Source organism: Schistocerca gregaria, chromosome 1, assembly GCF_023897955.1.
Source record: "Schistocerca gregaria isolate iqSchGreg1 chromosome 1, iqSchGreg1.2, whole genome shotgun sequence".
In the NCBI taxonomy this organism is placed as follows: Eukaryota; Metazoa; Arthropoda; class Insecta; order Orthoptera; family Acrididae; genus Schistocerca; species Schistocerca gregaria.
Window position 1 is genome coordinate 692700984 of NC_064920.1, and position 16972 is coordinate 692717955.

Sequence of the window (16972 nt, forward strand, 5' to 3'; positions counted from 1 at the left end):
AGAAAGACGAAAGACTTTGTGTGAGAGCTTAATCTAGTTTTAAATATACTTCTAATCCTTCTGTGGATAGTGTTGCGAATCTCCAGCATGGATTGTAAAATTGTTTTGTGTGCATCTAGTGCCAATTTAGGAAACTAACCCAAGCCTCACAGGTGCAACAAAGTGCGTAGAAAGTACCTCTGGTACTAGATGCTGAGTTGCTGGCTACACTGCAGACTTTTTGTGACCTCTTTTAGATGAGTGCTGAGAAATTTGTAGAATGGGAATTTTGCGTAGTTTCACATTAGGAAGATGAAAAAACAGCCTCGCAAACTAAAGCAAGTTTGTATTCAGCAAAACAAACTTTGCATATCATTCAAGGTCAAAGTTACATGACAGTTTATGTATGGTGGATATGTTTATCATTGTGAGGATACTGACACACACACACAGATTATTTTGCATTGTCACGATTTCAGCATAAACATTCTTATTCCTTGGCCTGTTTTTTCTGTTCAGTGTTATTTTCTGGGATGGTACATTTACTGCGGTATTTAACATTGGGTTTCGGGTTATCAATAGATTTTACAGCCTTACTAAATTTTTGAAGAAATAAGCTGCTGTGCAGAGGATGTAAGGCAACTATTGAAGATTTACCTTACGGGAGTGTTGATGGGTTCAGCAACTTTGACAGTCGCAGTGATGGTGAGCCTATAGTAAAAGCAAATGTGTTACTTGGCTAAACCAGTTCTGGAAATGATTTGTGAAAAGAAAATGGAAACTGTTGAGATGTCACATTTTTCTGTGAGTACCCCAGCAAAACCTTTGCATATGTTAATAAGCTGTGAAACTAAAACCATCAAAGCAACTGTTCTACTGAAATTGAAGAAGAAACTGCCTGAGCAACCCTTGAGTTTGAAACTGTCCAGTATTGAGTGATCCCATGAAATGAAGTGTTTGTGTGGCATTGGTGCCCGGGATTCCCCTCTGGGCAAGTTATGCTGCTGAGTTGCAAGTCTTTTCAGTCGATGCCACATTGAGTGATTTGCGTGTCGATGATGATGAAATTATGAAGAGGAAAATTCAACATCCAGATCCCGAATGGAGAAAATCTCCACCCCACCTGGCAATCGAACCCAGGCCTGCTGCATCACAGCCAATGGGTGGACAGTGATGCATCGTCTTTGTGACGTAAGAAGATCTCTACAAAAGAGGGGTAGACCAAGCAGTAAAATTCATTAGCAACTAGAGGTAAGAAAGGAAAACTGTCTCAGAGGTGTTGTCCCACCATAATACAGACACAGTGGCTCTGCTAACCACTGATCTGGAATGCTGGAGGAAATCGATGGAAGTATCCTGGATGTCGTGGGTATACATTCATTTTTTGCATAAAAATGTGACCTGTACCCCTGTTTAAGCAAATACAAGAACCACTACACAAATTTCCAACAGTAACTGGAAAATTTCTCTTAGTGCTCTTACTGTTGGCTCAAAATTCAAACGCAATTTTATCGTAACAGATAGTGTTCATTATATATGTCCATGAAAATGTTAGAATGATCATAGAGAGAATGAATGTGAGTTGATTTTAGTAAACATCTTGCAAACAAAGATTGTGTGGCATTGCAAGTGATATTGCATGTAAGCAGCATTTTTTTAAACTAGCAAGATAGGAATTTATTCCCTACTTTTCCCTTTCTGTGAATCACTTGAACACTTCAAAAATAATTTCTTACAAAAAAAAAATCACGCATTTAATGCTCAATTGCTTAGTGTTACCCCGTGGCAACAAATCTTAAGTCTGCAGATAGTGTTAACAGAAGCACTTGTATATGTGTGGTATTGCCATGTGGCACCACACAGTCTGGCTGTGTGGAGCTAGACTGTGTTTAGTGCTGTTATGTTGCAGAACAGCCAAAAATCGATAATCTTTATTGAAGGTTGAATGGACGTAAATGGACATGGCAGCTGCTAGAGTGACTTATTTCTGTCATTTAGATCACATCTAAAGAAATTATGTTTGTACAGTATGCAAAATGATGCTTATGTTTTCATATTTCTGGAGTTGAAGGATAAACAATTAATCAGTATTTCTGGTTTGTTGCCATATGGCAACACTGTGATCTCGCTGCTTTGAATATACCTTTTTCGTACGTGTGCAAATTCAGTATAATTATGTTCATTACTTTTATATTGTTGGTGTAACATCTATTACAGCTTCATGTGTGTATGGTGGCAGGTATTCTGTAGCAGTTAGGAAAATTACTGAAGAAGGTGACAATTTGGAATTGAATAACACTGACAGCGAAGAAGTATTTGCAGATGATTGAGGGGATGAGATCGCTGGACCTGATATTGGAAATTCCAATATAGTTGTGCCTGAGACTGATCATGACAGTGTAGAAGAACAAAAAGTATAGGTACAAAACAAGATGAAAACAATGTATAACAAGGAAATATCATTGTTGCCACAGAAGAAAAGTATGCTCTGAAGTCAAATAAAAAGTCAAAACTTTCATGATGTTGGAAAAAATGTCAGGAAGAACTATCCATGCCATAATGGACTGGTATACATGATACACCTCATATATGACATTACGATGTTCAAGAGAGTATGTTAATACATTGCTTAGAAATGAAATATTGGCCATTATTATTAAGGAGTCAGGCAGGCTTTATGTTCAAAAATCCTTAATGAACAGGGTGCACCATTCAAAGGATGTCACTGGATGAAAAAGAGTACACTATATGATGTGAATTGACGGGGACCAAAGAAATCCACATTTTGCGATAAATATGAAATAGATGCCAATTCTGCCTTAAAATGTGAAAACACAGAATTACCTAATAGACGCTATTTTCTGGCAAATTATCAGAGATACTTTGAAATGGCTTTATTTTCTGCATTTTAATGTCAGAAACAGAACCAGTTTCCGGTTTCTGGTATTGTATATCATCTGGCAAATCCCAATTTGGAAAGATAATGTGTGTAAAAACTTGTTTGCAAAATAAAAACCGAATGAACTCAACGTCGTATCAGTGTGCTTGATTTCCTGGTGCTGTGCCAGTTGTCAGTTGAATGATCTATTTAAGATATGCGCTGCATAATGCAACATAGTGCTCAGCCGTGGGACCTAGCATTTTATAACAAAGAAAGACATTCGTTTCAACTGAAGTTCAAAAGTTGGTATAATGTGGACACTTTTAATGTAGAAAATTAGGTGACGGATGTTTGGAACTGTGGTTGTGTTTAATACTGCTAAGAGGTTGGGTCTTAACTACCTCGTTAACAATACTCTGCCAACCTTAACAAGCAATTGTGTGGTAGCCATTTCCAAATGCTTCATGTTGTTTGTTGCTTATTGTTTTCTTGTCTTATTTTGCAGTGAGTGAAATGACTCATCTTGGTCCATCATGGATTTTGGTTATGAGCCGTACAATTCCAGAAGAGATCAGTGATCCCTGTTACAATATATCAGTTCTGTTTTCACATAACACAGGTGTGGACTGCTGCCCTGTGAGAGGAAGGCGTAGCTTGTTTCCACACACTGCTCCTCTCCACACTTGTGGCCAAAATTCTAGTTCGTTTATACTCGTGGCCGGCTGCCACTATGTAGTGTCTGCACTTTGACTATAGCGATTGGAAAACAAAATCTGTCATGTTTTTCAACGTGCCAAATTTCTTCCCCTTAAATTCCAAAAGAGTTGCTTTCATTCTACTTCTACGCTTAGTGCATTTCACTTCTGTTTGTAGCATTGTTAAACATGGGATGCATGCCTATAAATGCCCATGAAAGGTAGAAATTAATGTTCTGCAGATTTTGTAATCATTGAATTGGGTGGGGAAAGACAAATAATGTCAAGAATCGCCTTAAATTGGCGACACATTCAGCTCACTGGCAGGAAAATGCTGCTGCTTTTTAGTGGAACAATCATTTGTTGAAAGCTTAAATACAGCCAGACGAAGAAAATGACGGCCATATCAGAAAAAAAAAGCTGTTGAACTTTTTGCAGATTATTTTCTCTCATGTAGTGTGACAACTTTTTAAATTTGTGTATCTAAAATATACATTTATTTTTAAGGTAGGTGTGAATTTTGACAAAAATAGATGTTACATTTCTTGGTCCCTATGAATGGCTTAGTGTGCATCTTTGAACTGTATACTGGCAGGAGTATCCAAAATTAACTTTTTTTCTGGCATAGATGCTAGTGTAAAGTGCTGAGACTTGCTAGCATTATGCCACAACAAAAAACTGTCAACTATTTTTTGAAAACTGGTTCTTTAGTTGATATTTGCAAAGGAACTAGCAAAAGTAGGAACCTATTGTTTGATCCAACTGTCTAAAGGGAGGTGTGCTTGACTGTGTCAGCGAAATGAAGAGGTCCACAAAGGTTGCAGAAAATAAAGACGAAGTAAAGTTCCATAAGAAATATACACTGTTCTGCTATAAAATGGCATGAGAAGGAATTTGTAACACAACTTAGTAATTTTGTAGCGGAAAACTCAGTGACTGAAGTAGAAAGATATGACAAGAAGTTAAAGAAAGCAGTCAGAGTAGCTGATTCCAGAGTGTTTGTACAATATATTCTGTTCATGGGAGGTATATCCTGTGGATTCAGTGATAGGCTTATACAGGATCAACACACATTCCAAAAGAAAATGTATTACAGAATATTTTTCCATGTATTTGATTGGATAGTAGCTATCTGTGGTACTGAACTGTTACCCCAGAACTCTACACCAGTTGCAAGTTGCCTGTATAACAGCTTTCAGGGACAATAAAAATTTGATTTTCAATATTTCACATAATTATTGACTGTTTAAAATGCTATCATAAATACTCATTAACAGCTAGAATCTTATGTTGAAAGTTTAACACAATAAGGCAAATATTACAGTGTGTTTGTTTGTCTCGAGGCAGCCTAAGTGACTACATGCAAGTAGCCAGACTATATTCATCCCTTTTTGAGAATGAGAGTACTTAATGGCTTCCAACAAACTTTGCACTTAATTTCAAATATTTGCACAACTTTTTCACTGATGCATGTGGCCCCACCCCTCTACACACACACACACACACACACACACACACACACACACACACACACACACACACACACAACATTATTGCTGCTCAAGTTGTCGAACTTGAGCATCAGGCATAATATTTAAATGACATGCAGTTCAGTAAATATGACTTCATAAATATTTAGCTCTGTGAAAAGCTAGCTTTTCATTAAAATCGTGTTCAAATTACCCAGCCTATGAAACTTCCTGGCAGATTAAAACTGTGTGCCCGACCGAGACTCGAACTCGGGACCTTTGCCTTTTGCGGGCAAGTGCTCTATCATCTGAGCTACCGAAGCACGATTCACGCCCGATACTCACAGCTTTACTTCTGCCAGTATCCGTCTCCTACCTTCCAAACTTTACAGAAGCTCTCCTGCAACTTTACAGAAGCTCTCCATGGCTAAGCCATGTCTTCACAATATCCTTTCTTTCAGGAGTGCTAGTTCTGCAAGGTTCGCAGGAGAGCTTCTGTAAAGTTTGGAAGGTAGGAGACGGATACTGGCAGAAGTAAAGCTGTGAGTATCGGGCATGAGTCGTGCTTCGGTAGCTCAGATGGTAGAGCACTTGCCCGCGAAAGGCAAAGGTCCCGAGTTCGAGTCTCGGTCGGGCACACAGTTTTAATCTGCCAGGAAGTTTCATATCAGCCCATACACCGCTGCAGAGTGAAAATCTCATTCTACCCAGACTATATTCATCCATGAGTCCTCTCTTGTACTTAAGAATTTGTGTACTTGCGCTCACCTTTCTATACTAGTTCAGTGCACTTGTGTCCGCCAGAAGACTCGAGTGACGAGTTTTCAGTTACGTGGGCAACAGCTGAGACTGATAAGTTGAGCCTCCATGCTTACAGAGACGGTGAGTTTGGAGATGATGTGACAGGTCCTGCTGGCAAGTTTAAAGCAAGGATATAAAGCTCATTTCTGATCTCTAAGCGAAATCTCTACTCTGAAGTCCAGCACCCAAGTGTCACACACAAAGGTTATTTCTCCCTGAGAGGTCTCCAAAGTTTTCAGTTGATATTTCATAGGACTGTGATTGATTGAAGAGATTTCGGGATTGCACATGACTGTTATAAACCCCACACCATAATATTTCAGCTGGAAACCTGCCAGTCATCTTCAGGTGAGCCATCGATAACTGATGATGATGATCTCTACTCCGCATACTACATAGCACTGATGGTATTATTGTGCATGTTTGAGTCACGGTGACAGAAGGGCAACACCAGTGATGTAAGAACTCCATTATCGTATCTTTTCCGTGGGGGCCACACTATGAAAGCACCTCCAAAAAGAACTGCTGACTCAAGTGCTCTTACCTCAAAATCCTCCATAGAAAGGTTAGCCACACTGAAGCTGTCAGTCTGTTCAGAATATTCTTGGTTAAACATAAAACAGGTTGAGGAAAGAGTGTGCCAAACAAAACAGCGATGGCCAGCTGAAACTGTTTGCCAGTTAAGTGTCAAGGAATCAGCGAGAGGTACTTTTTGTAAAACTCATTAAAAGGTCCAAACTACTTAGGTGGAGAGCCCCCAGTCAGCTGATAAAATCAGCTGACTTCTGTATATGATGTTGACATTTACCAACCAATGCTCTCATCAAGAAAGCAAGATGTTTGGTTAAGTCATGTGTGGGCATGTCAATATTATTCACTATAGGCCATAAAGGAAGACCTCTTTTGTGCACTTTAGAAAGAAAGTACAGTCTTGCTGGTACGCTGCCATGTGATCTTAACCGCTTGATGATTTCTAGAGGTAACTAGGCAGAATTCAGAAGAGAGCACTTCTTCTGTTGCACTCGTGCTGTAGGGTTGTGATCAGTCTTTTGGTACATAGTATCACTAAGTAGGCCAGACATCTTCTCCAAATACAAACTATGAGATAACAAAACAGTTGAGTTACTTTTATCAACTATATTAAATTTCAGCCTTCAGTTGCATAAGCAAAGAAACATTGCCTAGGTTTTGGCTATAATAATGTAGTTTTCTTCAGAAACATCACAATATAAAATTAAAACATGCCAGATATTGGCCTTGTCAAACATCAAAAGTTAGTACTACAGTACGTAGTCATAAGACTGCGTCTATTCTACTAATGTTTTGCCGATAGACGGGCCGGGGGCGCTGAGACGTAACTGGGCGCCATGGGCAGCAACGCAACGAGCTCAGCTGGTGGTCATGCGCATGCACGTGCAGAGTAATACAGACTTAAAACAAGAAAATGTTAACTGTGTTTATTATGGAAACTAGTTTATTACAATAGTTCAGACAGTTAATGACATTAAAATCATAAGTCGCTGAATTTACCATTCAATAGAAGGTATGAGACATAACAAATGTACTGTATATAAGTAAGAATAAACATTAATTGATAACATTATTTGTTGCAACAGTTAAAAATGTTACTGGGAAATAAACCATAATAACTGAAGTTATAGTTCCATGAGAGGGCAAATGGCATCATATAGCATAAAGAAACTTTTTAATAAGAAAAGGCCATAAGTTAATGTTATCGGTGCATGAAATATGCGGAACTTAGCTAAGAATTAATGCCTGTAAATGATAATAAGGACAATTGTCTCATGCAGCTTAGCGGTTAGATATACAAATATGTAATCAGCAATTAATACATAAGAAAATCGGTGGGCTGTATATCATAGCCAGCTACTGACAGAGGTAGAAGATCATATAAAGTAATGGATTTATCGGCTAATAGGTGCTTGCAACGCCACAAAACATTATAAATCAGTATAGCCAGTGGAGTCATATGCAAACTTTATGAAACCTAGGTAAAGTTTCTTTGCTTATGCAACTGGAGGCTGAAATTTAATATAATTACATTTTACAGTTGCTGACTCTGCTCCACCATGCTAAAAATATTCAAATTTGTACATGCCCAGGCGACTAAAGCAGCTTATAAGTATATGGACATTTTGTACAAAATTCTTAAAATAGGTATGGCAATCTCTCATATTAATCAGTGCAAGCAGTTAAATGTTACTCCCAACTTTGTAAATGGTTATATCAGTAAGCTCTGTAATAAGTCACCGAATTTGAAAAAGAATCTGGTATGTCAGATTTTAAACAGTTGCATTTCTGATTTATATGCTAAGAAAGATAGCCTTAATGAAATAGCCCATGGGCTTCACCTTGAGCTTTCTGGAACAGTGAAGAATTCTTTCAACTACCAAATGGATTCATTTTGGGCACAGGCTACCCTATGGTTAGTTAACTGAAAAGAAGGAAATTGTTAAGAGACATGACAAAAAGACTTGCCAATTGTCAAATCGTGTTAACACCTGTAGCGTGCAGAGCTCTTGTAATAATTCTAAGAACGCTCCTCAATGAGAGAGTAATCAATAAGACAGATATTAATTTTACTGTTTCTGAAAATGAACAATTGTGTTAAGGTTTCAGGTTTAACATAGAACCTAAGGTTAGCAATCTTCATGTTATAGAAAATTAATTGTTGATCTTAAAGTGGGCCTTGATTGTATTAAAACCGCCAAAAATGTTCAAACTAGAATAGCTTACGATGCTTGCAAAATTATCGAAAAAGAATGTTCTACTATACAAACAGTTTCAAATGTACGTCAAATTTTAAAGAGCATTAATCATAAATTGAAGAATAGTGATGCCCTAATATCAAAAGCTCAAAAGGGCAACTCTTTAATTATTATTAGTTAAACTGAATACGTGGAGAAAACTGAAAAAAAAAACTTTTCGAGGACAATTGTGCCAGTTGAGTTAGAATCCACATCTACGTTGCTAAAAGAGATTGCACTAGGACTCCATAGCACTAAAAAATTAATCGGTGAATTTCGTAAAAAGGCTTATAAATATGTACCATAAACCACCAGTTTTGAGGAGTCAATTTAAAGTTCATAATATTCTTCACCCCATCTGTGCCGTTGTGGATGGTACCAACAATGTGTATTATAAATTAGCCATGTTCTTATATCATAAAATAAAAAAGAATATTGTGTTAAATGAAAGTTACACTGTTAAAAACTCGGTGAAAATTTTAACATGTTCTGTTTTGTCTAAACTTGTGTCTTTCGATATCACAAGTTTATACGCAAATGTCCCAGTAGATGAAACTTCGGCTATATTAGAAGCCAATTTTTGTTTTCACAAAAAATTATCTATTATTGAAATAGACAATTAATTACCCTTTTACGCACCATTCTTAAGTACAACAATTTCTTATTTAATGACAGACTGTATTCACAACCATTTGGTCTAGCCATGGGCAGCCTTTTCGCAGGTATTTTGTCAGAATTTTTTAAAATTCTGTGGAGCACACTTTTTTTCAAAATTACCCTGATTTAGCAAACAGGATAATTTTTTATGCTTGATACATAGGTGATTTACTTTTTTTAATTGAAGGCACCCACGTTCACATAGATCAGATTTTCACTGTGTTTAACAACCTCCACAATAAAATAAGCTTGACCCAAGAAACTGAAACAGCTAATAGACCTTTGAATTATCTTGACCTAACTTTGGCAGTAGCTGACCACAAAATAAGTTTTGACATTTTCCATAAATATACTTTCTCCGATAATATTATTCCTGCTGATTCCACACACTCCAAAGCCCACAAAATGGCTTTTTTTCCACTCAAGTATACACCAAGCACTATCTATTCCGCTTTCTTCAGATTGTTTACAGAATGGATTAAAGACACTTGAATATATTGCCCAAAATAATGGTTACAACCCAAATATCGTGAAACAGATCTATGACAAGAAAATGCATAAAACATTACAACCTTCTCTACACTGGATACCGCTTATAAAGATCACTAAATTAATTTAATTTCTATCCCGTTTATAGGCAAAGCCTCTTAAAAAGTAGGAAGAGTCGGGGCTTTAAAGTGGCGTATTCCACTAATTGTCACGATCAGGTGCTTACAAAGTTGTCCTTAGCGATTGCCCCAGTTATTACATAGGTGAGACAGGAAGAGCTTTATTGGCTAGATACAAAGAGCATTTACCCACAAAAAGTGGAGATGGCACCCTTGGCTCGACATTTGCAGAACATCTAACCCAAATGGCCCATACCCCCAACCCACTTACAAACACATAGCTCTTAAACTAAGAAGCTAAAGGATGCAGGCTAGATACACTCAAAGAAATGCAAATTTTCAAACACCTCTTTTATGATAGAGACAACTTGTTTAATGACCAATTTCAGTTGAAAAATAAGAACTACTTGGAAGGATTTCAGCCCTTGCTTTGTCTACCACGATGATTCAGGACTCTCTGTCGTCCAATGCCAGTGCCCTCTTATCTCTATGTTTACATACGCATTTCGCATAGTCATTGTTATTTTCTTTAAGACTTTTTCGTAACTGATACACGTCAAATGGCGTATCTCTAATTATGAGCTTTGTAAAGTTTGCATGCACATGACTTCCTATAACTGCCTTTATAACAACTTGTGGTGTGGTACGTTCCTATGTACTACTTATTAACTCGTTAAATCTAATACTGTATACTTCTTATTACCCATGGCAATACCTTACTGCAGCATACAAACTTTTTGTTCTTATTAGTAGCTTTGGGTATTCCCCAATTATACACCGCATATTTAATACACTAACCTATATTCAACTTATGTTCAATGCTGTTTCACAATTTTTTACTCATCAAATGGTGTGTATTTATATTTAGAGCTTTATAGTTTTCATATAACTCGACTGGCTATACTGTCTTTATAATGTTTTGTGGCGTTGCACGCACCTATTATCCGATAAATCACATTACTTTATGTGATCATCTACCTACATCAGTAGCTGGCTATGACATACAGCCTACTGGCTTTCTTAGGTATTAATTGCTGATCATATATTTGTATATCTAACCGCTATGCTGTACGAGACAATTGTCCTCATTATTATTTGCAGACATTTATTCTTATCTAAGTTCAGGCACTGATAACATTAACTTATAGCCTTTTCTTATTAAAAGGTTCCTTTATGGTATATAATGACATTTGCCTCTCATAGAAATTTAACTTCAGATATTAGTACTCCGCACGCGCATGTGCGCGGCCACCAGCTGAGCTCGTTGTGTCGCTGCCCGCGGCGCCCAGTTATGATTCAGCACCCGCGGCCCATCAGTCTGGTCCGTTTGTGTGGCCTATCGGCAAAACATTAGTAGAAGTGACGCAGTCTTAAGACTATGTACTGTAGAACTAACTTTTTAAGTTTGACAAGGCCAATATCTGGCATGTTTTAATTTTATATTGTGACATTTCTGAAGAAGGCTACGTTATTATAGCCGAAACCTAGCTAAAGAGCACTTGAATCAGTGGTTCTTAAATCAACTGTCTTTTTAAAGGTATATGGATGATACTTTCATAGTGTGGCCCTGTGGAGAAGATAAGTTAATGGAAGTCTTACGTCATCTTAACTCCATTCCTGAGAACATTTCTCGCATTCCTGAATGTTTTGGTTAGATGGAAGAGTGTCAGCTGTCTGGGACATTCTGTTTCTTGTACGTCCACTCATACTGATTTATACTTGCACTCTTAAAGTTGCCATCATCCATCCCAAACCATAAGTGTGCATTAAACCCTTGTACGCAAGGTTCATACAGTATTGGATGCAGAAAGAGCTTGCACATTTAACAACAATGTTTAGAGACAATGGACATTTGACACAGCAAATTAACAGGGATTTCTCAGCTAAAACCATGAATCAGGGAGTGTATAAACAAGAGAATACGCTAACAAAGTCTCCAGCTTTTCTTCAAAATAGCAATAATCCTTATTAATTTTTAGGTTCAGTTATTCCTCCCTGCCATCTAAGATTTCAGAGCTGCTGGGATCAATTGTGGATAACTTGTTATTGCAGAAGACAGAAATTTACAAAATACCTTGCCAGTGTAGTGGCCTATTGTAGGACAAACAACATGCACCGTGAAAGAATGTTACATGAAACAAACATTGCACTTGCCTTCTGCAACCCAGCAAATTGCAATTGTGGAACATTGTATCTCCAATGGATATTCCGTGCTTTATGACAAAACATTAATTTTGTCCACAGAGTCATGTTTTTGGGACTTCATTATAAAAGAAACCGTTGACATACACATTGTGGAAAATCTAATGAACCATGTCAGTGGGTACCAGGTGATTAATACATGTAATCCCATAATCTCCGAGATTTGCTCCAGATGAAGACACCAGAATACTGAGATGACTTTGGTGAGTGGCAGCACTGAAGACTGCTGATCCCCACACTTCCGCCAGTGAGGGCACTGCTGCTGGGCAATGTCTTTCTGTCACTTCCACCCTGACACAAGTGAGGCAATAATATCAGCTCGCTATATATACGGGAGAGCAGAGAACACTTTTGACAGTCTTTGATGGATCACCTGAAGATGACTGGTAGGTGTCCAGTTGAATTATCTTGAGTAAAGTTGACGACAATAAAGTGCAGTCCAAAACCTTTTCGAACATATAATTCACTGGGAAATTTTTAAATTTCTCAGGTATTTGATTGACAAGCTGAGGTTCCTCTTCTTGCTGGTTGAATTATTGTTCAGTAACTTTCATAACTATTGATTTATGCCCACTTTGTCTCATGCTACAGTGACCCATACACTTGCCAAGATAATTATTCTTGGTAAATGTTCCTATTTTATGGCAAGTTTCATTTACTCTAATATCTGCAACTGTCCCATTTATCGGTTCTGTCATCAAAAAGTTTTTGTTGCTGTGAGGATGTCTGTGTGCCTGTAGCTGTCATAAATGAGGACTAGACATATATTTGACCCATCCGCTCTAACAATTACATTTACAGATCCACATATGTAATGAGTTTTGTGGACTGGCTCCAGAGACCTAGTGGCTATGACCCTGCTTGTCTGTCCTAATTGATATGGATTTATACATTTACCATGTGTAAATAATATCGACTGTATGCTGAAATTAATCTTGCAGTGTAATTTCCTGCTTCGTACTGGAAGAACTGTGAATTTACTGTTTTGAAAGAAACTGTTCTATTTTGTAGATACATGTTTTTTCCTGAGAAAGAATACTAAGATTTCTTCATTTGCTAGTTGTCTTGTCACGTCTTCACAGGTGGAAACAGTAATGGTATGATTTTTCGAGATTTCGTTGTGAAATTGATGATCTGACTTGAGTTTGCAGGCATATTAATGCCTTTATTTTACCACGACATTCAGACAGGTTTCCCAGTTGTAATCTTGGTTGTGTTGAATAAAGATCTCAGTTGCTGTCTGTTTGTCTCCAGCCAAACTGTGAACTGGACACGGCATAAAGCAAACTTTTATGATGCACTTTACGTTGTGGTACTGACAACGGTGTTCAGTGGAAGCCTGTCCCCAAGGTCTTAACCATGGATGTGATTTCCAACAAGTTCTTAGAAACCTGTGATCTGTCATTCAACTTCTCTTTTTTTTATTGGATCTGGAAGACAGTTTTTGTTGTGTAAGGTAGAGTGCAGTTTGTCCGTTTCACAGTCTGGAGCCCAGTGAGTGAACATTGGAGATACACACTCAGATAACTGTAAAAGAACAGTTAGGGAATTTATCAGAATATCTTGGAAAAATAAAGACTTAGCCACAAACTCAAAATTATGGATATGATGTAGCATTGTTAGAACTTCAAAGCTGAAACTGGTAGTAGTGTTTAATTAAAATAATCTTTTTAAATAGTGCTGTGTAGGATAAAATATGCATTCTGACACAAAGATTGATATGCTATTTCTATGCTTCTTTGTTATTTTATTTTCATTTGTATTTTGTATCCTGTGCTTTCCTAAAAGAGTCCAATTTTTCTGTGCAGACGTGGAGGTCGTGGTGGAGGTCGAGGGGGTGCAAGAGGCAGAGGCCGTGGTGGCAGGGGTCGTGGAGGTCGTGGGCGGCAAAATAGACCTCTGCCTTCAAAGGAAGAACTTGACATGCAACTTGATCAATATATGGCAAATACAAAGTCACATCTGGACCGAGAGCTAGAGAGTTACATGAACCAAGCCAGTACCTCTGAATCATGGGATTGAAGCTTCATGTCAGTCCATCTCTGATTTGCCATTTGAAATTTGCTTTAATTTATGGTTTGTTTATGTCTTGGACTTCGAACTCTTTCGCTGTAAAGTTTTAAATGTTCATAAGCACATTTTTCTGTGTTTAAGGACTCCCAGTGTAAAAGTATTGTACATTAGGATATGTAAGAAAGAAACAGACTGTGGGATAGCAAATTGCTCCCAAATATTTATAGTAACTTTTTACAAAATGTGTAATAATGGTTGTAACATGATGCTAAAGGAGATGCTTCTGTAGATTGTTTCACTGGATTCATAAATTTGTCACTCTTTTAAAAGTAATACTTGTGAGGCTGCAATGATGTTTTAATGTGCATTGAACTAATATTCACTTATACAGATAAGTGTAATGCTAGAAATATAAACTCACTGTGTTTGTTGAACATGTCATGACTTAAAAGCATTCTTGCTTTGACTGACTCTTAATAGATTTCTGTTAGAGAATGAATGCCATTTTATGAAAAATAGTGATGATAAAAGTGGACTTTCGTGCGTTGTATTTCTAAAAGGAATTGATACAGTAGAATATGGTTTTGTTTTGTGTTAAGTCATCTTGCCCATGTATTGTAGTTGTTTGAAAGAAAGGAAGGGTGGGAGAGAGAGGAAAGAGAGAGAGAGAGAGAGAGAGAGAGAGAGAGAGAGAGAGAGAGAACGAACCTTAGTATTCACCAAAAATAGGAAAGAAATGTGGTACATAACTCAGTTATGATAGTTGCTTGTAGAATATTGCACAGAATGCCAACTTTTGATTTTGAGTTGCCATTCAGTTCACTTTTAAGTTCTTGTCAGAGGAATTATGTTAATATTATCATTAATTTATAATTTTGTACAGCTGTTAAAATGTCCATTTACTAGTTCCTGTGGATGATAATTGAAGTGTGTGTTGCAACTATTTCAGAGTAGCGTGTGTACACTTGTTTATTGCTTTGAGCTTATGACGCTATCAAATTGTTTCTATAATGTTGCTTTGTTTAAAGAGAATTTAAAGATAGCTGCTGAATGTAGCTGCAGAAAAAAATAAATTATTTGAATTTTGGTAAATGGACTTTTTTTTATTAATTCTAGTTCATGTGATGCAGAATAGGCAGCAGTTGGAACATTCTTACACAGACCACTCAATTTTGTTTATTTAAAATGAATAATAGGTGGAATATTTCATGAATGTAGCCCAAGGATGGATCATAGATCCTTATCAAATAAATAAATGTGGCTCTTTATTGCATTTTTATTATAATTTTGTTCTGCAGCAAATTATTTTTGAACACAGTGAATGTACATTGTCTGATGTGCATGTAAAATGGAATGGACTGTTTGCTCATTTGGTTGAGATCAGATAGTAACCAAGCTCTACATAAAGTTCATATGTCCCATAAATATTCTGAATTATAGAGTTTATTTCAGTCAGAATTCATAGTAAAAATAAAGAAAAAATGGCTAGTTCACACATTTGTGCCAATCTTTCCCTTTCAAAATGTCACTAACAATTAGGACTGATGTGAGCACAGTAATGAATATCAACCAAACTATTACTGTTTTAAGACAGTGGACTCACCTTTGGAAGCAAGTAGATTCAAATCATCATGTAGTAGTCTGGATTTATATTTTCTGGGATGTTCCCAAATTTGAAATATGATGGTTCCTTCAGAAAGCAGTGTCTGATTTCCTACTCAATTATTACCCAACCCAGGCTAGTGCTCAATCTCTACAACCACATTGATGGGTTATAAAAACTTATTGTTACTGCTTTTCACATGACCAGTCTGCTAAATGAAGTGCAGTAAATAGTATAAAGAGAAATGGAATGTATTTATGACAATTTTTTAAAACCAGTATCATAATTGAGAGAACACTTTGGGCAACGGGGGGAAATTGTCACTTGCTTTCTCGTGCAAATTCATCATTGGAAACAGGAAAGAGCTTTCTGACATGAATAAATGCCACAGGGTAGAGTTCCATTAGCTATGCAAAACAGCACTGGAAGAACTGGGCCAGGGACTTCTAAATTACTGTTGTATGTCTTATTGTACGGACCCGAAAAAAAAATTCACAAATTATGATAAAAGCAAATTCCAGCACAATTTGTGAAATTACATAATAAATGCTGTTTGCTCACGAGTAGTATCCAGATTAACTTTATTTTTCAGAAATAGTTTCTAATAGCTTTATTTTGTGCAAGGGGGGGGGGGGGGGGGGGAATTAATGATACCTGTGCGCAAATGCAGCAGTTTGTTCTTGTGCTCGTAAGTTAAGCTTGGTGCAAATTCAATGGGGTGTGGCTGAATTGTTTCTATGAGATAAGCACCATGTTTGACAATGTAGTACTCAGCCATGGGACATGGCAACAAAGAAATGTGCATGTGCAGCAAGGCGTCCATACAGATAGTTCAGTTTGGTTATTATTCTTCTGCCTTGTTTGTGCTATCTGTATTTCACAGAGTTGTCAAATAAGGGTTGCGTGGCTGTGAATGCCCCTGAAAGGTTCAGAAATATATTATTCAGGGTTTATATGCTACTGATACTAAACATGTTGTGTAGATTTTGCAAATGTCAAATTGGGTGACAAAAGAGAGAGGGTATTGAAAAATACATTAAAACCGAGAAGCACTGTGTTCACTAGCAAGAAAATGCCAATGGTTTTGAACACATCCATCAGGTGCTGAGAGCTTAAGCAGTGCTAAAAGAATAAAAAAAGGCAAATAAAATTCCAGGAAAAGCACAGTTGAAGTATTAGCAAAAACCAACATTCCACAGAAAAAGTTGGAAATCAAGCCATACAGTTGTGGATTGCTGAATTCTCTAATGAAGGTTTACCATGTGTGTGAAATATTTCCCAGGCAAGTTATTTGAT

At 37.2% G+C, this 16972-nt stretch overlaps 1 protein-coding gene across 3 annotated transcripts in view; it reads left to right on the forward strand.

The window, feature by feature from the left end:
- Positions 1-15165, forward strand: part of LOC126364849 (chromatin target of PRMT1 protein-like) — a 43376-nt gene extending 28211 nt beyond the window's left edge. For all 3 annotated transcript variants that reach the window (XM_050008092.1, XM_050008093.1, XM_050008091.1), the window contains exon 7: positions 13869-15165. In XM_050008092.1, the coding sequence (XP_049864049.1) occupies positions 13869-14082 (214 nt within the window). In that variant the 3' untranslated portion in view covers positions 14083-15165. The remainder of the gene's footprint in view (positions 1-13868) is intronic.
- Positions 15166-16972: the final 1807 nt, after the last annotated feature.